This window comes from Alnus glutinosa, chromosome 6, assembly GCF_958979055.1.
Source record: "Alnus glutinosa chromosome 6, dhAlnGlut1.1, whole genome shotgun sequence".
NCBI lineage: Eukaryota > Viridiplantae > Streptophyta > Magnoliopsida > Fagales > Betulaceae > Alnus > Alnus glutinosa.
Window position 1 is genome coordinate 24542872 of NC_084891.1, and position 22467 is coordinate 24565338.

At 36.6% G+C, this 22467-nt stretch overlaps 2 protein-coding genes across 6 annotated transcripts; one reads left to right on the forward strand and one right to left on the reverse strand.

The window, feature by feature from the left end:
• Positions 1 to 349: 349 nt before the first annotated feature.
• LOC133870101 (pentatricopeptide repeat-containing protein At5g27460) lies at positions 350 to 2392 on the reverse strand. The gene is made up of 3 exons (XM_062307148.1): positions 2311 to 2392; positions 1997 to 2243; positions 350 to 1699 (listed from the first exon to the last, which is right to left on the reverse strand). The coding sequence occupies exons 1-3, from the start codon at positions 2343 to 2345 to the stop codon at positions 464 to 466; spliced, it is 1518 nt and encodes a 505-aa protein (XP_062163132.1). The 5' UTR covers positions 2346 to 2392; the 3' UTR covers positions 350 to 463.
• A 129-nt stretch (positions 2393 to 2521) lies between these two features.
• Positions 2522 to 20658, forward strand: LOC133870102 (chaperone protein dnaJ 1, mitochondrial). Of its 5 annotated transcripts, none has more exons than XR_009900638.1 (20): positions 2524 to 2796; positions 2884 to 2962; positions 3133 to 3222; positions 3323 to 3414; positions 5011 to 5094; positions 5249 to 5287; positions 5525 to 5635; positions 5709 to 5750; positions 5860 to 5947; positions 7236 to 7300; positions 7453 to 7515; positions 7613 to 7685; positions 8776 to 8864; positions 11324 to 11395; positions 12143 to 12199; positions 12936 to 12984; positions 13072 to 13141; positions 17101 to 17190; positions 18985 to 19181; positions 20299 to 20658. XR_009900638.1 is itself a non-coding variant. In XM_062307151.1 (19 exons), the coding sequence occupies exons 1-19, from the start codon at positions 2770 to 2772 to the stop codon at positions 18974 to 18976; spliced, it is 1308 nt and encodes a 435-aa protein (XP_062163135.1). In that variant the 5' UTR covers positions 2522 to 2769; the 3' UTR covers positions 18977 to 19331. The 5 variants fall into 5 exon arrangements, 3 of the variants coding, with proteins under 3 accessions (XP_062163135.1, XP_062163134.1, XP_062163133.1); XR_009900637.1 differs by lacking the exon at positions 20299 to 20658 and adding an exon at positions 19869 to 20281; XM_062307151.1 differs by lacking the exon at positions 20299 to 20658 and having other exon boundaries at positions 2522 to 2796; positions 18949 to 19331.
• Positions 20659 to 22467: the final 1809 nt, after the last annotated feature.

A 22467-nucleotide genomic window follows, 5' to 3' on the forward strand; every position in this document is an offset into this window, starting at 1 on the left:
GTAGACAATTTCCAAAATTCCACGAATAAGATTTGCAAAATTATTTGGCAATAATATTTTGCATCTCTTGCAATCAGAAATGCAATGATGCAGTTCAACAAAATCATTACAGGGACAGTGATACCTCTAGAATTTGTATTCAATGTCTTACAGTTGGTCCGAAGGAAAAGTGCCCAAGTGATATCTGTCTTCCAACATCTAAACAATTTTGTTGCACAAATAACAGGACACTCTAGGTTAGCTTCAGCATCAAACATCTACTTCATGTGAAAGGACCACGCTTGTCATACATAAGCTGTTATGCTTTCCTTTTCTAGAAAATCATCAGCTGCATTCTCTTCACGCATCAGGTTTTCCGTGCTCATGAATCTTTAATCCAAAAAGAAACAATCCAAAAATATGACTGTGTTCTGCTAGTCTTTGCAAGAAGCCATTAGGACTTAATCTGTAAGAATGACTGTACTTACGCATCGAAGGCTTGAACAAGGGCAGAGGTCTCATCATCCATCTCAACTTTATTCTTCTCCATCATCTCAAGGATGTCAAAAGCTGGTCTCTTAGCACAAAGGTGCATTCTGAGCAACGATTTATACAAAGGTAAACTCACAATGCCGTTTTCACAGATAAATCTGATGAACCAATTTGCGTCTTCAAAATTCCCATGCTTCTCAAAATGCTCTGCCATGGCCATTAGAATATCATGAGATGGCCTCCAATCACAATGCTTCAACATGACAAACCCTTTTCTCAGGGCACTAATGGCTTTGTCCATGTTTTGGCTTTTCACCCATCCCTCCGTAAGAATCTCCCAAGTCTTATAATTTGGACATCCGCCTCTCTCCAATGTGTGGAGATGTAATGATTCAGCTTTGTCTATCATTCCATTCCTCACATAAGCGCCTAGAAGAACATTGGAGACTCTGATGTCATAATTCCGGCAACTAGATTCCCATTCCAAAAAAATTCTCCTGGCCTCTACAAGATCGCCTAGCTTCACCAAGCATGAAAGTACACACATATAATTGGCACAGGTGATTCTCCCACCAACTTCTTTACTACTTTCCCAGAGCCTCAAAATTCCCTGCTTATCACTTATAGAAGCATATTGCGTAATGAGGAAGAGATAACCAAGACGGTTACAATTAGATAGTTTCTTTTCTGCATTCCGAAGGACCAAAGTAGCTTTGTCAACAAGTCCCGCTTTTATATACACATTAGCTAAAGTCGAAAGGGTGCTCCATCCCACTTGTACATTCTTATCATTCACCATTTCTTTGTAAACCATTTCCGCTGAAGCGATGCCAGATACCTCACCACATGCACTGATCCATATGTTGTAGGACAGAACATTTCGAGGTACATTGTTTTGCTTCATTTGCTGGATGACAAGGGGCACTTTCTCACACTGAGACGTGGCCATATACAGCTTCATCATCTCGTTAAATGGATGAGGGGTCAAAAGCAGCCCCAACTCATTCAGCTTTGCCATGAGAACCTCAGCTTTCTCTGTGTCCCTCTCTTCGACATAAGCATGAAGAAGAGGGAGACACACAGCTTTCCGCGAAGCAGTGTTGGGCAAACGCGTAAAATAATCTTCCGCCTCTCTTAAACTGTGCAACCTAATGATTAATTCCAACTTGAGAGCATGATCGGCCGGTGACATTCGGAAACCGTTTTGGGTTTCCATCCATGTCAGTATCTGTATCATTAAACAAACATCACATACATCACACCATGAATTGCCTACTAATAACAACAACCAGCATCTGTTTTTGGGCTACGTGGTAGCATTTTCACCTAGCAACAATAGTGACCTAATACTACTAGCATAACCTATAACTAGCAGTGACACATAATGTAATAATTTGAATTTGTTTTTGTTTTCCTGATTGATTGTATATAACCAAGAATCAAGATCAATAGGCAAAATTGATACGAAAACAAAAAGACAGTAAAAAAGAAGAAAAATAAATAGGTGTTAAGAAGAATCAGGGACCTGAATGGCATGGCGGTAGCGCTTGGATTTCAAAAGTTGTCTGGAGATGCGTCGAAGTTCTGAGAGCGAGAGCTTGTGGCCGTGGTCGACCCAATCTTGAAGCAAGGCAGTGGCGCTGCGCCTGGGGGATTTCAGCTTGAAAATCTCGCTCTTGAGGTCGTCCTTGCCGACGCCAGACTGTGCGAGCGGCGATGAGCGTGAGGATATGGCTCGCCAGAGACTAGTTGCTCCGAATGGACGATTGATGCTGCGTTTAGATATAGTTTGTCAGAACTGAGAAGCTATTTCTCAGAGAGATGAATTGTGGAGCCTACCGTCTTAGACCGGCGATGAGCGAGCGGTTCGCCATTAGAAACCAGTTGTTTCAGAGTATTCCAGACGAGTGCTCTCCTTTTGGTGGAGTATTTTGTACAACTAGAGACTGTGCAGCACGGGATCTGGGCCTTCCGTTTGTATGGGTCCCACAGAACTTACGGCCCAGATCCATGTCCAGAACATGTCAGATGAAACGGTCGCCGTTTACTTTCACTCCCAGGAAAATGGATAAAAAGAAATAAAACGTCGCCGTTGTAGTTTTCCTAAGCCCCTGAAAAGAACCAGTAAACAACCGTTGCATAAAACCCTTATTCCTTAACCCCTGGGACAGACATTTCTCGGTCCACTGGAAGGAAACCGATGAATAAAATCGGCATCGTTTTTCAGCTCTCCGATTATACTTTTCTTACATAACATTACGATACAGCTTCTTTTCTCCCCGGTAATTTCGCAATCAAATGGGAAGATTCAGTCGGTTAGGCCTGGTAATTAGTCCGTAAACCTTAAACCCGTTTTTGATCAATTAGACTTAATTACCTTTACGACCATTTTCGGTGTTTGATTGTACGCAGTATCGGCAGCATTTGCTGTCATCTACAGCCATGGAAAAAGATTATTTGCTTGCAAGGGTTTCTGCATTTCGCGCCCAAGGTAACTTTGTTGCGCCGATATGAGGTCTAAATCACATTAAGTTGTTAAAGCCTCTGTGATGGGCTTAGCTCTTGCTCCTTATGATGAACTTATTCTTTTTTTTTTTTTTTTTTGTGAAATTATTAATATCTGATATGAGAATTATGAGTTTTTGGTTTTTGGGTAATCAGCGTTACACAGTTGCGGTTTTGTTGTTGGGAAACCGTTTGATTATGCAACTACAAGAATGCCATTCGGAGATCGTTATATTCATGCCACAGGTTTTCGATTCCTCTTAATAATTTGATACCTTGAAATTTAAATTTCTTTTAACCAAACAGGACCGGCTTTATTTATTTCTTTATTACTCTGTGTTTCCAGGATTTTCTTCTTCCGCCGAACGAAACTACTATGAAATTCTTGGTGTTCCTGAAAATGCCAGTCGAGATGACATTAAAAAGGCATTCCATGTGGTGCGTACATTTTTGGAATTCGTGTTTAGTGTCAGGTGTCGCCATGTCGGGGGTTCAAGTTTAATGTCTTACAATTATGAATTTATTTATGTTATTTTATATATGTATATCAGTTTAATTGCATGTCAAAAGTCGGCCTACATTAACCTAGTCAAGAAGCTAATGTATTTAGGTAGGTTCTCATCATCACATGTTATTGTATCTGCCTTTGTATGATCTTGATTCCTGTATACGAATATTTAGACCTAGTATGTTGGAAGCATGTGGTTGAAAAACCATACTAAACTTGTCTATCTTTACTGGAATTGTTTCGAAGAGGTTTTGCTGGAAATGAACTTGTTAATGTCTTCGGGTGTGTTTGTGATTGCGATTTTGTAGACAAAAAATGCGATTTTAAACCAAATCGCAGAAAATGTACTGTTTGGGAATTGTGTTTTTAAAAAATTGCGATTTCAAAACGTAGAAAATTGATTTTTTAAACCGCAAACAATGAGGTGATTTTTTGAAAACGTAGAATTTTAAAAGGCCAACTTGCGATTTTAAAGGCCAAACTGCGATTTTGCCAACGCAAACTGCGTTTTTAAAAATCACTTTTTCAAATCGTACATTTTAAAATCGCTATTTTAAAATCGCACTTTTTGAAATTGCAAACCCAAACGAACCCTTCATCTGCATGTTACGTGATATCTAAGTCTTTTGCAGGAACATTTTTATTGCATCATTATTGCCATGTCTTTTTGATGGAATCTTAACCATAGTTGTTTTTCTTTAGTTTAATTTATATGAAGATAATAGCTGTTGTTTGCATTTATATACAATGTGATGCTAAATTGAGAACTATTATTCTGTGTTGTACTTTAGAAGAATCCTGATTCAAAGTGTTGTGCTGCAGTTGAGATGGTTGTTGCTGATAGCTGGCTGTTGAGATTGGGGAGCAGTCTGTGGGGGGTTGAAAAAGTATAGAATGGCACTTGAAACTAACGGAGTGTGAAAACTAGTTATTAAGGTTGTAATCTTGGCAAATTTGTCAAAAGGGAAAACAGAGGAAAAGTTGGACAGATGTATTCTTTTACGAGTTTTAGACATCTTAGCTTTAACTTACTACATGATACAAGAGCATTAATTTGTTTTATAGTTTATAGAAGGTGTCTTAGCCTTAACTTATTACATGATACAAGACTGTTAATTTGTTCTATAGTTTCGAAAAGAAGGGTCAACAAACTACAGGCAGACCCTGTGGTTTTTGAAGGAGTTTCTTAGTGGAAGTTATAGTAATTTGTGGGAAGAGAGGTGGGGGGCATATATTATTGGAATCCCTATGGGATGAGTCCTTTTTGTGTGTGTGTGTGTGTGGGTAGGCTTGTGGGAGCTTTTAAGGAAGATGAAATGGTATGACATAAATGCAGTAAAAAAGCTTTTTAATTTTCTATGTTAGTATGAATGCGACTATTAATGAAAGTTTGATCCTTGGCAGATTGAATTTTCATTTTTCATACATTTTTGGACAACATATCCAACTTTGGTGTTTTGGCTAATGTGCCTGCTTGCAAACAATCATTCTCTGTTCAAGTTGCTGAGCTTCAATTTACCTTGCAGCTTGCAAAGAAGTACCATCCAGATGCAAATAAGAATAGCCCTTCTGCAAAGAGGAAATTCCAAGAGATAAGAGACGCCTATGAGGTGCAAAGTTGTTTTTCTCATAATTTCATTCTGATTTTTCAGTGTTTCCCTCTCAGATAGTATTGGAATTATCAAACTCTTGAATGATTTTAAATTTCCTAAATTTGAATATAATTGCTAATCAAGTTCTTCATTATGTTTTGGTGAATTTCAGACTTTACAAGATTCAGAAAAGAGGGCAGAATATGACAGGGTAACAACTTTTTTCTTTCCCCATTTGTTTATCTATTATCTTTTATATCATTGTCATTATTTGTCTTCTACTGTTGCTATTTGTTGTGGTTATTTTCTTCTTTGGCATTCATCTAGTGGTTGGTGCAGAGCTTGGGTCAGTTGAAATTTTCATAGTTTCTGCAATCCAAATCCTGTGTCTCCCTCTTAAGATGTTAAAACTAACCAATTATTCTTTATAACTCTGTTTCCAATAAAGAAGTGCAGTCAGGGCACAGAAAATGTGCAATATGCTGCTGGTGATGCAGATGGGTTTAGATATGCTTACCGAACTCATTTCTCTGATTCATTCCATAAAATATTCTCAGAGGTAGCTTTTCATAATCTTCAACGTCATGCAGTCTATTGTCATCAATATACTAAAATTATTAGATGCCTTACAGATCTTTGAACAAGCGACAGATCATTTTGCATCCGATGTCCAGGTGAACTTGTTTTACCTTTAGTTTCCAATTGTTATAGAAGTACAGAAGAAAAAATTCCTGTGGTACCTTGCAAAAACATGTGTATCTTAATCTGTTTGAAATTTCCTAGGTTGAGTTGTCGCTCTCCTTTTCTGAAGCTGCACAAGGATGCACAAAGAACCTGTCCTTTGATGCATTTGTACCCTGTGATTCTTGTCGTAAGTAAACTTATAATTTCTTGGAATCAAATTGTGTGTGAGAGACCTTTGCAGAAAATTCTTCTATTCTAATTGTGTAGAGTATTCTTATGGTTTCCTTTTAACCCCACCTGCTAATTTAGGAACATTTTTCGCACTTTCAATCGATTGTCTGAGTCCAGTGTCGTGCAGATTGAATGCTTGCATTTGTGTTATAGCTTACTAAATCTGCCTTACTCCTTTCCCTGGAGACAGAGCTTGGAGGTCTCCTGTAAAATGGGGTTGTTACCAGTCAATCACATGGTTGTAAATTAAGGACAATAACTGTTCAAGTCAGCATAACCTAATGTTAAATGATTTTGAGATGTAATAGGTTTCAAGCCAATCCATTGACCATATTCATCATGATTGGCATAATGGGCTCAAAGTAAACTATCAGATTAACTTTATTTTTGGAGAGGTTTCCCTTTTTCCATGGAAGAGCATTTGGAAGGTGAAGGCTCCACCTCGTATCGCTTTCTTCGCTTGGATGACAGATTTGGGTAAATTTTTTACGATTGATAACCTTTGGAGGTGGGATCTTACCCTTGTCAATTGATGTTGTCTTTGTTAGAAGAGCAAGGAGACCGTAAACCATCTTCGGATTTCTTGTGAGTTTACTAGCGAGATATGGCTCCTTGTTCTCACCTTATATGGAGTCTCGTGGGTCATGCCTAGCAATATTCTAGAGCTACTTCATTGTTGGAAGACGCAAGGGAGGAGACAATCCAAAGAGGCCCTATAGAAAGTCATCCCTACTTTACTACTAATGTGGAGCATTTGGAGAGAAAGAAATTGACGTCTTTTTGAAGACCGCAAGTCTAATGTGCTACAACTAAATCCTCCTTCTTGAGTTCTCTTTTAGATTGGATTGTATCCTTTGTTCCTAATTTCTCTTCCTCTATTCTTGTAGATCTTATTAACTTTTTAGATTTTCGGCTCCATTAGGGTGGTTGCTTCTCTAGTATACTTTTTGTTTATGTGAGCTTTTCTTCTTCTTCAACAAATTCTTATTCATAAAAAACTTTATTTTTGGTCAATACCCCTATTGTCTTTGGTTTTTAAGGAAAAACCAATTATTACAAGTTTTTATTGCAACTTCTTGAACCCGTTGTAAACAGCTGGATTTATAAATTGTCGCTCTGTTTTGATTAAGATGTTTCAAGTAAAGCGGGATTCGATCTAAATTCATACCCTTTGTATAAACTAATAATTTTCCTGGCATAAATGATTGAGTTGGTCTTGTCCTTTTGTCTATCTCATGATGCAGATGGGCATGGCCATCCACTTGATGCCAAGTCAAAAGTTTGTCCAACTTGTGGAGGTGTAGGGAGAGTAAGTGCTTTCAAGATCTACACTGATGTTGTTTAGTGGATAAATCCTTCTGAAAGGACTCACTTTATATTTGGCTGTCATTTTGGAAGTGTGACAGGTTATTGGTTTTACTGTTTCTTTTGTTTCTAATACATCTAAATCATAAAAACCAGGTTACAATTCCTCCATTTACATCAAGGTGTGGCGCTTGTAAAGGGTCTGGCCGAATCATTGAGGTCGGACGTGAGTTCCAGTGAATTAGCTTTGTTGAGCTTGATCTCTTGATTTAAGTAAAAGATATGTTATTTATTTATTGTTTTTCATCTGGTGCAGGAACACTGTATGTCATGTAGAGGATCAGGGGTGGTTGAAGGCACCAAGGAGGTTAAAGTTACAATTCCAGCAGGTTGGTCTTAGACACTTCTCTTTGATGAAATCACCTAAAAGATGTAGCTGGGGTAGACTAAGGGTGTGGTAAGTCCTATGTATAATTGTTAGCAAACAGAAGGTGGAAAAAAAAGAGAGGGACAGCCAAAGGATTGTCACGTATTTTTGTCATTTGGTAATAATCTGAAACATACTTTTTTGAGGTTAGCCTACAATATATTGTCCTGGCATGTCTGCATGCTTACGACATTTTTTTTTTCAATTGGGATAATCGTTTTGAGAGGTTATATGTCATTAAGTTGTTTGGTGAAGATTTTTTTTATTGGGTTTTACTATGTATTACATTTCTCATTGATTGAGTTCTCTATGACAAGGACAGGCATTAGTTCTGTGTTCAACATGAATGCAAGATGTACCTAAGACCAACTTTTGAAAAATTGAAGAGTGATTTGATTGTTGAAAGGGACAGGAATTACATTTGAAATTGAATACGAAGTGCCTTACAGGATGACAAAGTAGGGAAAATATCATTTTTTTTTTAACTTCCCTTTTGTTTATTTGATCTTTTTCTATTGACAGAGCACCCTTATATAGAGATCTAAGAGCACTCACAATGGACTCTTCATATTTAGTTTTTCTCTACATTTTTAACAAAAACCACAAAAAATGCCCAAATAACAGATTCTTTAGCAAATATTAAACTTAACATTTGTCAGATTTTCTCTTTAGATTTAAAGAGCCAAAAAGACAATGTTATAATTTTCTTAATAATGCTCTTTGCAAACCGTGCCAATGTTCTTCCTTTTTTCTAATAAATAAAAATTGCTCCATATGACAATGTTACTATGAATGATTAAAAAATAGTATTTGTTTAAAGTAGAGAAACATTTAGAGAGTTTGTTGTTTGATGGTTTAAAAATGTGACTAGCTTAAACCCTTAAAGTAGATTTTGAGAGTTAAATTTAAAGAAATTATGAAGAGGCCATTGTGAATGCTCTTAGTGCTAGAAGTTTATCTATGAAGAGGCCATTGTGAATGCTCTTAGTGCTAGAAGTTTATCTATTTATCTATTTATCTTATCATTGTTTATTGTTTTTTAAATGGATAAGGTGTGGATACTGGAGATACAATTCGTGTACCAGGAGCTGGTAGTGGGGGACGAGGAAGTCAACCTGGCAGCTTATTCATTAAACTAAAGGCACAGTTCTACGTATTCATTGTATCACCTTACTTTTGGTTTTGGATTGATTGCTTGAGTGTTGAAGATTGTGCGATTGCAACTTCTTATCTGTCTCTATCATAGTAAATTGGTGAAAGTTAATTACTTGAGGTTTCTAGGTTGTGGGGGTGGTGGGAGACGGTGTAATTTTTTGTCTATTAAAAAAAACAAAAAAACCAAAAAAAAAATGTAGTAAAAAGAAAAAAAAAAAGAAGAAAAAAATAGAGAAAAAAAAATTGCATGATCTATGCCTTAGTTTTTACAGTTGGGTAGTCCTAACCGTCATTCATATATATATATATATATATATATATTTTTTTTTTTTTGGATAAGTAATCGAAGTTTTATTAAAAAGCACAAAGACGCAACTCAGGTACACAAAAAGTATATAAGAGAAACATCTAACTAGAAAGATAAAAATGGTCAAGAAAATAAAGAAAACCAAGCAAGTTAAGAAAGTCTAAAGCACCTGCCCAGTGGTAACGGGTATTGAAAAAGAAACACTTTAGACCCGCCACTATCTTCTCGCGGTCTTCAAAACTCCTATAATTTATTACCCTCCAAATACATCACAAAAGGCAAGACGGTACCATCTTCCATGCTGCTGCACTATGGGGACTGCCACTCAACCCTCTCTAACAGATGAAAAGGTCAACAACTCTTCTAGACATAACTCAGGCTAGCCCAACACGACTAAGGATAGGCACTAACAATCTCACAGTGGAGAAAAAGATGATCCCCAGACTTCCCACACCTCTTACGCATACAGCATCAATCCACCATAATAACATGCTGCCCGTCATTCATATTATATGAGCAAAGCCCTTGGATCTCTCTACAGATAATAACTAAACAATGTACATATATTGCACCTCCTAATTTGTTCAGCATTTTCTATTGAATCTTTTTACCATTATGCATAAAGTGAATCTTTTTACCTCCTAATCTGTTAGATAGGTAATTTCCTGCATTGTTAGTTTGGTTGCTGGTTGGGTTTTCCCATCTTGCGTTAGAGTTCTTTTGTTTCCCCTGCTGGTGGGATTTGGCTCTTTAGCCTTGTTTGCTGTAAGCTGGGGGTCGGTTTTACTGGCTTCCCATTTGTATATCTTTTTTTGGTTAATGTTATTACTCATCCAAAAAAAAAAGCTTCCTTCCTGTTTGAAGTAAAGCATGTTACAAATTAAGCCACTGAACAAGTGAACTTCAAAAGAACTATGATCAGAACTTGGATATGATGATTTTCTTGTTTCTTTATGCTAACTATTTGGTCAGCGATGCCAGAGGAAAATATATTGGGAACATAAGTAAACTATGAAATTTTGTTGAAAAGTTTCTTATAGTAAGAGTAATAGAATAGACTTGATTTACTATAGTGAAAAATCCTGTAGATCTTTTGGTGTCTGAATGATTCAATATCTGATCTATCCAGGTCTTAGAATAATATCGATATGAATTTCTTTCACTATGGAGCATTTATCATTATTTGTTCTGTATACACCATTCAATTCTTATACAAGTCCTTCTGAGCTCCGTCAAGTGGAATATCGATCGGTGTGAAAAAAAGAAGATTTTCTTGTTGTAATTTTTTTTTTTCAACCTGGTATAGGGAACAAATGAACAATGATTATCTAGTAGAGAATGTATTGTTAAGTTTCATCAACTAAGGCTTGCTAGACATCCTTTGATTTTATATTTTGCAAATTATGCTCACCTACCGTAGAGCAACTAAAACCAACAACTCAAATTTTTGCCATATCCAATAATTGGATATTTTTGGGTTGACAATGGTTAAATTCTTTCAAAGATTATAATAATGTATTGTTAAGTTTCATTTTTCTTTGTTGCATTGTGAAATCGGAATAGCTTTATTACTCTTAACCAGAAAAGTACAGAAGTTCCTTCAGATAAAAAGTTTTAAAACTCATTTGTAATAATTCCTCGCCTTTTATGAAAAATTAAAGGAAAAGTCCACCTTTATTTGCAATGTTCCCTGTGCATCTTTATTTGGAAGTGAGTTTTTTTCGTGAATTCTTCAGTACAAGTCCAGTTAATACTTGTTTTGATTTTATTTGTAAAATTTTTGAAAAATATATCTTGTTTTTCACTTTTAGCAGCAGGCTCCCTTCCCATTCTTTCCTATAGATTGACTTTTTACGTTATTAATATGCATAGAGGACTTTATTAATCATTGTCATGAACTTTATCAGCAGTAATATGCTAGCTTTGAAGTGTAAAAAATTTTCTTGAAAATTTGTTTCCTTGGACTGGCTGTATACACCTGTTTGAAGCATAGAATGTGAATTTACTTGAACTTGATCAAAGGAAGGCTGGTTTGTTAAATGGCTTGTTTCTGTAGAATGAAATACTATTTGTTGGTTAGCAATGATTTTTTTGGTTTCCCTATTCCTTCTGAACTTTATGGTGATTTGGTGAATTAGGTTGCTGAAGATCGTGTCTTTTCTAGAGAGGGTGCAGACGTTTATGTGGATGCTAACATTAGCTTTACGCAAGTGAGCAGTGAATCCTTACTTAAATACTTGTCACACTTGTCTGGTTTGTTTTTGACAAAATACTCTATTTTTGCCACTTTCAAGATTTGCACCAGCTTCTTCGTGGCTTTTGTTTGTTTGTTTATTTTTGATAAGTAAAAAAAATTAAACAAACAAACAAACAAAGGCCACGAAGCTGGTGCAAACTGTACTTTTATGGCTAAACTATATTTTTTATCCTTGAAATACATTTTTTTTTTCCTAAGCGATCCTTGAAATATAGGTTAAAAATCCGGTCCCTAAATTTTCAAATGTTTTGATTTCATATGTGAACTTCTTAACTGCAGGGAACATAGTCTTTTCATCCAAATTCGTGACTATGCTGTCACAAAGATTGATAGAGTGGCTCGTTTCAAAGCTTCTCACAATCAACTTTATGACGACAGCATTAGTTTTATGAATGAAGGATTGAAGTACTCATAATTAAGAATTTCTGTGATGAAAAATCTTTAAAGTTTTAGGGACTAAGTTGGAACCTCCCGAATGTTTTAGGGATTAAAAATATAGCTTGGCCTACATTTATATGGGCGCATTTGGGGGGGGGGGGGGGGTGTTGTTGAGGAGCCTATCAGATTTAGCTTCGAAATATTGCATTTAAAAATGTAAACACTATCGGATATTACACGTTATTTGCATGATATTTTGTCTTTCCACATACGAAACTAATGTAGTTTTATTAATTAAAGTGGGTTTTGAACATTTTTACAGGCTATTCTTGGTGGCATGGTTGATGTGCCAACTGTATCAGGGAAGATGCAACTAAAAGTAATACTTTTCTCTTTTTTATATATATATTTTTATTTCTTGTTTAACATAATGCTTTCCATTCCATTTTCTAAGGAAACTGCTTGACTTTTTTATACAGTGTAATGACTTATGGGATCTGTTGAAATATGGCTTAACTTGTATTTATAAAGAGACACAGTGAAGGCATGCCCAATCAAGAAAAGGTGTTATAGTTTAGAAAATTGGGCAAAGGTATAGAGAGAAAGAGTGCATAAGAAAATATGTATTTTGTTTTTCAGTCACTCACTGACATCAACAGATCAATGTTGTCAGACAAAATGAGGTCGGAAATTGCTAAAATAGTGGGCAAACCTTTTTGTATGAACATGTCATGGGTCGTAGATATGATGTGATCTACCATGTAGCGAGGTTTGGCAGAACTGAATGTAGATAAGGCAGTAAGAAAGTCATGCAACACTAGAATATCCAGTGCTTAACTTCCCCAAAGAAAAAATAAAGAGATGGAAGATATTTCTTCTGCTTTATACTAATAGTTTTGTGTTATCTATCTTAAGACCGATATTTTTGAAAGTCTTTGCCACAGTAAGTTCCAACCTTTTTATCGAAGAAAAATGATATTTTTTTTCTTTTAAAAAAAGGCCATGTCATGCTGGTGGTTTAAATGCATGGCCTTGTTTGAAATTACAATTTTTAGAAATGTGGCAGCTCTGTTTGACATTGAATTTTTCATGCATTTCAATTATGGCCTTCTCAGATACCGAAAGGAGTTCAGCCGGGACAACTTCTGGTACTAAGGGGCAAAGGTATATTGGTTTTCCTCTTCTTATTGTTCTTTCAAGCTCTTGGTATTTTTACCTTCGAAATATGCTTACACCCGAACTTTGCTGCAGGACTGCCAAAGCATGGTTTTCTTGTAACCCATGGAGATCAGTATGTGCGCTTCCGTGTCAACTTTCCCACGTAGGCCTCTTACTCTTGTTTTATAACTTTCGCTAAAATATGTTGACGTTGCCTTTTTGATTGTCTCTACGTTTATATTGTTGGCAATAAGCTTCCGTGTTAACTTCCACACGCAGGCTTCTTACTCTTAATTGTTTTATAAGTTTAGCTATAATATGTTGACATTGCCTTTTTGATTGTCTCTATATTTAAATTGTTGGCAATAATTTTTTCAAGAGCTTATACCCACAGACCAATGTTAAACTTAATGTATGTCTAGGGAGTGTGGCAATCGTTATCTCTGGAGCATTTAAAATGTGTGTGTTTATTATGTTTTTCCTTTTCTGTAATCTGTTTCTGTTTCTGGCCCGTAATTTGAGTGATAATTCCATTTTTGCTTCGTTGATTTTGTATGAGTGGCGTATCATGGCATTTTTGAAACTGTTGTCATGTAAGAATAAACTTTTTTTTTTTTTTTTTGATAAGTAAACTTACTGGTCAATAGAGTTCAAAGTTTGAACTTTTATATAATCAGGGGGCTCGGTAGCCATAGAGCCTACATAGATCAAACAGTTGAAGTGATCCTAGAAAACTTGGGTCCCAACTGGTTTTTCAATAAAAGTCATCTCTCAGTTGGAACAGATATCTCCTGGAAAATGGAGCCCAGCAGAGATAAGACAGTTATGGAATTGCCTTTTTGTATACATGCAATTACAAATTATAGCATTGATTTTTCAGGAACTGGCATTTTTTTATAACATTTTTTTTATCAAGTTCCTGGTAGTTCAAATAAAATTTGAGTTATATGGTATCTTGTGACACTGGTAACTTCAAACAATAATTCCTATGTTTCTGACTGTTCATTAGAAGACATTCTTTTGGCCATTAAGAATTTTTTTTCCTCTTGGTTGCTTCCAAGTTCATCTTATTATTGTATGTACTTCCATTCATTGGGTAAGGAAACCTGGTAAGATCATTTAGTTTCACATACTGCCATATAGAGGGAGAAATTAAAGGTAAATCAGAATGGCGATGCATGATTGCTTATGAGGAAGATAAGCCAGTTTTGAGGGCCACAGTACCTCATAATGATGAAGTTTATTTGATGTTTCTTTGAGTTTTGAAATTCTTTGACTTCTAAAGGAACTGTTTTGCTTATGAACAGCTTGACCTTGTTCATGTTATAGCTTACTTATTTGTTTAGAAGTATTAATTGATCTTGAGATTTGTCGTTCACCTAATGGGTTTGATATCTCTCATCTTTTGTTTGCGGATGACACCTTGATTTTCTGTGGGCAAACCCAGATCACCTCCGTCATTTGCGTTGCTTGTTCTTACGTTTTGAAGTTGTTTTGGGCTTGAAAATCAATTTGGCTAAGTCATAATTGGTTCCTGTAAGTTTGATCAATAACATAGAAGGTTTGGCTAGAATCTTGGGTTGCATGGTATCGTCTTTGCCTATGAAGTACCTTGGTCTTCCTTTGGGTTCTTCTTTTAAAGCCAAACCTATTTGGAATAGCATTATTGAGAAGGTTAAGCATTGTTTGGCTGGCTGGAAACAGTTGTACATGTCTAAAGGGGGTAGCATTACTTTAATCAACAACACTTTGTTTAACTTGCCCACCTATTTCTTGTCATTGTTCCCCCTCCCAGCTAGCGTTGCCAATCGAATTGAGAAGCTACAATGGGATTTCTTGTGGGGAGGTATGGGTGAAGAGGTCAGATTCCATCTAGTAAGTTGGCCCAAGGTATGTTATCTGTGATCTCTGAATGAGGTTTGGGAGTTTGGAATTTGCTCTTGTTCAACCGAGCCCTTCTAGGGAGGTGGCTATGATGTTATGCCTATGAGAGATAGGCTTTTTGGAGAAAGGTAGTGGACGTGAAATATAGCAGTTAGTGGGTTGGGTGGTGCTTTAATGAAGTTTTTGGGTCTTATGGAGTGGGTCTTTGGAAATTCATTAGGAAGGGGTGGGAGGAGTTTTCTAGATGTTCTAGTTTCAAGGCCGGTGATGGTTCTAAGATTAGTTTTTAGCATAATGTGTGGTGTGGAGAACAGCTCCTTAAGGCATCGTTTATGGAGTTGTATATCATTTATTGCCTTAGGGATGCTTCTGTGGCCCATCATCTTCAGTTTTCTAAAGTCGAATGGCATTCCTTAGTGGAATGTTAATTTTGTTAGAACGACGCATGATTGGGAGCTGGAATTCTTTTCCTTGTTCTTCGATCAATTGTATTCCATTAAGCTGGAACAAGATGGTGTTGACAAGCTTTGCTGGAACTCCTCTAAGAAAAGGTTTGATGTAAAATCGTTCTGTAATGTCTTAATCATCCATGGTAGTAACCCCTTCCTTTGGAGGTGTATTTGGTGGAGCATGGCCCTATTGAGAGTGGCTTTCTTTGCTTGGTTTGCCGCTTTAGGTAAGATCCTCACAGTGGACAACTTAAAAAAGCGGAACATCGTTGTAGTAGATTGGTGCTGCATGTGTAAGAAGAGTGGGGTTAACCGCTGACCACCTCTTCCTCCATTGCGAGATAGTTAGTGCCTTATGGTACTCTATTTCCGACAAAGCTGGAGTATTACCTGATCCGTGTGGATGAGGTGCTTTACATGGGTTTGAGGTTTAGCTAAAAGGGATGGGTACATGAAGTGGCCCTACCTTGGAGGGGTTCCACGTCATAAAAAAGAAAAGAGGAAATGGTACTCTATTTTGGTCTTTTCGACTTAACGTGGGTCATCCATTGTCGGATGAGAGATTTACTCGCTTGTTGTAGAAGGAAGATTGGTAATTCTCAAAGTGAAGCTTTGTGGAAAACAATCTCGCTCTATTTGATGTGGTGTATTTGACGAGAAATAAATGACTGGAGCTTTGATGACAATGAGAGGATGGTGGCGGAGCTATAGGCCTCGTTTTCCATACCCTTTTTTAATGGATGGTTGCTTATGATTGTTTGTACATTTCTTGTCTTCATGACTTTTTTTGTCTCTTTTCTTTTTCTCTTTAAGAGTTTCTCTTGTATGCTTCATGTGTCATTGGGTGCACCATTTGGTTTTTATTGCAATATTTTTACTTATAAAATTAAAAAAAAAAAATAAGGATTTGTGATTGTTTGCTAAAAGTCAGTCAACCCTGAGCAGTAGTAGGCTTGGATTGATATTCAACTTTGTAATAATTGGACCAAGAAAAGCACGATCCTGCCTCATGAAAATGAAAATTTTATCACAGAAGTTGTCATCATTTTTAATGTTTTTTCCTTACCTTATTCGTTCACCTAATGGTCTGTGAGAGTGGCCTTAGTCAAATCTCATGACTATGTAAGATTGTCCAGTAACAAAAAGGAAACAAATGTTATTGATTCACCTGATCTTACTCCTGTGGTTAGTTTCTTAAGGGGACTAACTAAGTTGCAAAGCCATAAATTGTGCTGATATCTGTTCAGGCCTGATCTAGATGGTATAAGACGAGTGAGAATGAGATTGGTCAAACAAGACCCAAGTCCAACCAGAACAACTTCTGCTGTATTTTCTAGCAAGGCTCACTTTTGTCATGCCATCTACCTTTTTTCTTCATTACTTTTATCTTATTTGTCGGTGGGGCTAGGTTCCAATCAGAGCTATTGGAGCATACACATCTAAAAATTTGTTTCCATTGGGGTTTACTGACATTGTGTGGATGGCTGGATCCTAATCATTTGCATTTGTTAATGTCCATATGAATAATATCACCCATTTATTGGAGAAAAGTACATAAGGGGCTCTTTTTTTTTCAAATGCTGAAATTGTGTTTTATATTATCGCCCATTTCAATTACTTTTCACAAAAGAAATTGTGTTTTATATTCGCCATTCTATACTGGAGAAATGTTATCAAACTTGTTTCCTCCCTTCCCCCCTACAATTACTCTTTATAGTTTTGGAGCTAGTTTTTCCTTTGCACTGGGCTGAATTAACTCGATTGTTTTCTGTTCTATTCTATTTCTTAGTGCAATAAATGAACGCCAACGTGCAATTCTAGAAGAATTCGCGAAGGAGGAAATAAATTGTGCAAACGGTAACTCAGCTGAAGGAAACTGGTGAGTGTTTTATTTGTAGTACCCATCATGACGATATGAAATTGAATGTGTTAGTACCCAATTCTATTGTAAACAGTAACTCTTCCAAGCCAACGTATGAATATTGTGTGCATGAACCACCATTGTAGTTTTCTTACATCGCATACTGTAAAATTTTTTTGATAAGTAATTTAAAATTCAATAAAAAAGCGCAGAGGGGCGCAACCCTAATACACGGGAAGTATACAAGAGAGCCCCTAAACAGGAGGAACAACTAATAAATTAAGAAAGTCTACAAAAGTAGAAACACCTAGGTGGCAAAGATGGGGAGCTATCCATAGATATAACGTGTTAAGAAGACGCTTCCTTAAAACCACCATTACCGTCTCGACATCTTCAAAAAGCCTCGCATTCCGCTCCCTCCAAATGCTCCACAAAACACAGTGAGGAACTAAACGCCAAACATTTTTTGCTAGGCCATGCCCTCGAAAAGCACCCCAAGTAGTCAACAAACCCATCACCGATTGTGGCATGACCCATTCAACTCCAAACAAAGAAAACACAAAACTCCAAAGCTCACGGGCGGTGTCGCAATGAAGTAACAGATGATCAATAGACTCCCCCTTCTTTTTACACATACAACACCACTCAATAACCACAATATTCCTCTTTCGTAGATTGTCATGAGTCAAAATTTTTCCTAAAGCTGCAGTCCATACAAAGAACGCCACCCTTGTCGGAGCCTTAGCACACCATATCTTCTTCCACGGGAATGATGGACCTTCTTTCCGACTAAGTGCTTCATAATATGACCTTACTTCAAAATAGCTCCTTGAAGAGAGGTTCCAAACTAACTTGTCACCCTCTCCTTGTCGAATCGGAGTGGAGTACAACCGCTCGAAGAAAGAGAGCACCATCTCCAACTCCCAGTCCTGTAATTGCCGCGTAAAGAGAACATTCCAATGAATATTGCCATTATGAACAGCCATATTATCTACCACCATAGCCGCTTTGTTCCTCACAAGACTATACAGAACTGGAAAACAAAGCTTCAAAGAAATCTCCCCACACCACCGATCATGCCAGAAACTGATATATGAGCCATCCCCTACCACACACCGAACATAATTACAAAACTTCTCCCACCCTTTCCTAATATATTTCCAAACCCCTACTCCATAGGAACCCGACACCTACTACTGTAAAATTTTAAGAAGCTCCCATCTGATAGTGCCTTATGTGGGAGGAGATGAGAATTTTGAATGAGTCATACAGGATTGTTACATTGCATACTGATGCATGAATTGTTGCTTGACATCATTTGGTAGTTAGGAGACTGCCATGTCTTGTGCACATAGGCCTTCACTTAGGGTGTACAGAGGTGGGGTTTTCAGTTTGATTTGTGATTTTGTTAATGAGAAATATTCTGTTTGGATGCCCCAAGGGGTTGCTTAATCGGATGGGGAATACACCAGTCATTAGTTTGAATCTTCCATTTCTTCCTTTGGGGTAAAAAAAATAAAAAATAAAAGTCTATTTGGATCAGTGGGTGTCATTGAAACTGAACTTCGTACTTTGACTCTTCAAAATACGGGCAATATTGTTGTGTAGTAGACAATTATTAGTAGTATGATTGGCTTGGAAGCAATTAACTTTCATTCATGTCTGATATTATTTTACCCTAATTACCATAGATCAGTTGGTTGAATGTTTGTCTGGATATCATTGGTTCCTTAAGTCATTCTTCTGACTGTAATTAAGATCCTAAAATGGATACAGGCTTTATCAGCAGCTATCTACTGGTTGAACTTACAGGTGGCAGCAAATTCTTGAACGTATAACGGGTCCTAAGTTTATGCTTGAACTGTCTCTGTTCATGTTGGTCCTTCTGTTCCTGAACAAGACAATGGGCTGAATGCCAGTCAAGGCGATTTTGATGGAGATATCTGGGCTACTTGTCTATGAAACAGGACAGCTGCCTCTGTTACCCTTAAGAGTTTTGTTGATCGCAGGTACACAATCATTCACTATAAAATTTCTTTTCCCTTTCTCAATTTATTGGTAGCATTTTCATTTTAAGTCCTATGTACAATACTCACAATTTTGTTGTATAGAACTAGTTATATTTTGATTTTATAATAAAATAGTTCTGATTTTTTGAATGTCTTACGGTCTTTTCAAATCTTTCACGAAAGTTTTTCTTTGTATAACACAATTTGCAAGCTAAACCATGAGAAATGAAAGATATTTTTGCTTTGGAACATAATTTGTGTGTTGGTGTTGGGTGAAGGTTAGAGTTAGGGGTTGGCTCGGAAATGGGTTTTGAACTTTGGTCTGCCAATGGGGTCTTACTACCAACCTCGGCTCTATTTTTAATTTATTTTCAGCTAAGCTAGACAAGCAGTGGAGTAGGTAACGATGTTTCGTCCTGAATTAAGAGCCTTATGGCTTTGGCAAGTTTTATTGGACTATAGCTGTTCGAACTGCTGGTTTTGGGGAATTAAGAAGATGTTTGAAAAATCATATTTCTGAAGATTATTGGCGTTAGTGTTCTTTTGCATGTGTTGTGAAGAGTGTTGAAAGGAGTTAGGTGTAGAGTTTAAAAGGGGTTTGATTACACTATTTTGGGGTCTGATTACATAGGGGACTTTTGTGTCGTTTCATTAATTGGGGACCAGAGTCTGTTTTTCATGTTATAGATGGACGAGCCATTTCTGGAAGCTCAGGTGTCTCTCACCCCATTTGGAGCAGCATACAAGCGCACGTTTGCTTTGCCAAATATTTGAATTTGCTTTTGGCATCAGGCAGCACTTTTGTAGGTGAAGGTGGCTCAAATGGGATTTAAGACACAGATTGTTGCTAGTTAAATGCGGAGGAATTGACAATGCCTTGAGAAATTGTTTAAACTTCCCATCCCCATTATGCTTATCAATTATTTGGCTTCATAAGATGGTTAATGTCTTTTCCTTTGTTAAGGTTCCCCTTCCTTATGATGCTTCTTTGCTAATCATGCCTTCAAGAACAGTTTGATCATTGATCTTGGTTCTCAACATCAATAGGTGCTCTTGAAATTATAGGGCCTCTGATATTGACCACAGTATTAACTATTAATTATTTTTTTCATCGAAGGTGCCCAATAACTGGGCAAGTCTGTGAGTTGATGTGTTCCCAATAGGCTTTCCGTTATTATTGAAGCACATGGTTAAGATTCCCCATGAGTTGCTTGCAAGTTGTACTCCCTGTACACACGATTATCCTAATTATGCTGCCTCCATATTGTTGCTTCTTTCTGCACAAATTGATATTGGTTTCGAGTTTTCTGCTTGGTGAAAGTTGACAGGTGGGTGAAGTTGAAGTTATCTGGGTCGAATTAATTATAATAGAGCCCTTGAGCCTTTCATTGATATTTCTTCATGCTTGAGTTATGTTACAGTATCAGATGCAATAAAGTGAGCACACATGACATTTATGGAGTCCATTAGCATATACATGTATTTGTGGTCATATATGCAAGATTTTCTTTCAAATAGAAAGATTGATATATATGCTGAACTCTTTTGCTAGTTGGTCTGCAATAAAATGATCACATATGTTATATATGCAATATGCAATATTTTCCAGAAACTCAACCACAGAAACTCCATTAGTTGGTCGGCTCTTCCAGAAGTAGAACCAACCCTACCTCCAGAACTCGTGTTGCCTTTAAAATCATTCGTCTGGGAGATTGATAAATATAGACCGATAGGCTTTGAGAATTATTCTCCAAAATGCCTACTTTAGGTAGGGATGTAAAGCTGGCCGGTAGCCGGTAACCGGCAAACCGCTTTTGTAACTGGTTGGAAATAACCGGTAACTGGCCCTACCAGAGCGGTTGCCAGTTTTAAGAAATATTTAAACCAGTTATAACGGGTAACCGGATATATATAAAATAATAAAATTCTAGCTTCTAGGGTTTTACTTTCCCGATTTCAATTCCGCCCCCCCAAAAAAAAAAATACAAGGCAAACTACAATGATACTTATAAACAAAAAATAACTTCATTAGCTTTAGAATCATAGACATTTAACATACAATGAAATTATTCCTCTTGCACATCACAAAAAAAATAAAAATAAAAAATAAATAAATAAATTCATCTTAGACAGAATACAAGGCAAACTACAATGATGCTTATAAACAAAAAATAACTTCACTAACTTGAGAATCATGCTGTTTATAACCACTGAGGAGCAAAATTAGCAAGTTTTGACTTGAACATCCTTGGAGCCACGGGCTTGATCCTGGCACCCATAGCTTCCTTAATCTCCCAAGCAAGTTCCCCCTCGACAAGATGAACATATTTGTCAATTTTTTTAGGTTGACGATAAAACAAACATATACAATTGTTTTGAACAACCACAACAAAGCCCAGCATATTGGACTAGAAAATGCTGAAATATTGTTTTAAAAAGGGCTAAAAACGTTGAAATTAAGCCCAAAAAGTAGGTCAAATACCCAAAATACTGAAACAGGCCCAAAAGATCCAATTTTATTTATTTATTTTTTTTTAAAATTTGGTTATCGGTGCAGATAATTAGGTATCAACCAATAATTGCCGGTTATTAAATAACCGGTTAACCAGCTACTCGGTTATCGGACTAGTTGGAGATTTTGGCCAATCGGCTACTCCGGTTATAATTATTAGTTTTAGCCAATAATTGATAATCGTAATCAGGTTTTCACCCCTAACTTTAGGGATGGCAGCAAAATGGGTTTGACAGGTATTAACGCTCGCTAATGCTATTTGGTAGACTACTATATAACTGGAATGACGTGGTAACAAAAATTATCCTCTGAATCAACAAGAGCTTGTAAAAAAAAAAAAAAAAAAAATCAAAAGCTGATTTTTATTGTCACGTCATCTCAGTTATATTGCATTCAAATGGTAGTCTACTAAATAGTATTTTTCAAATAATATTAATAAACTCTATAACCCACAAAGATAGAGTAGAAACTTGACCTTTGAAGAGGCATGCTTATTTTTATTTATCCATCCAAAGTTTTTTAAACATAATATGTCGTATTTGGATCTTTAGTAATATTGTTTTTTTACATCTATATCTTTTAATACAATAGTTATATGACAAGTGGGTCTTTTTATCGGATAAATACATCCTCGAGCTCGAGATTTTAATTTTTTTACAGCTTATTTCAATATAAGTAATGCCATTTATACAACTGAGATGACGTAACAATAAAACCGACAATTTTTTTTTTATTCATCAATATTGGATGTCCTTTTCGAGGTTGAGGGCCAGC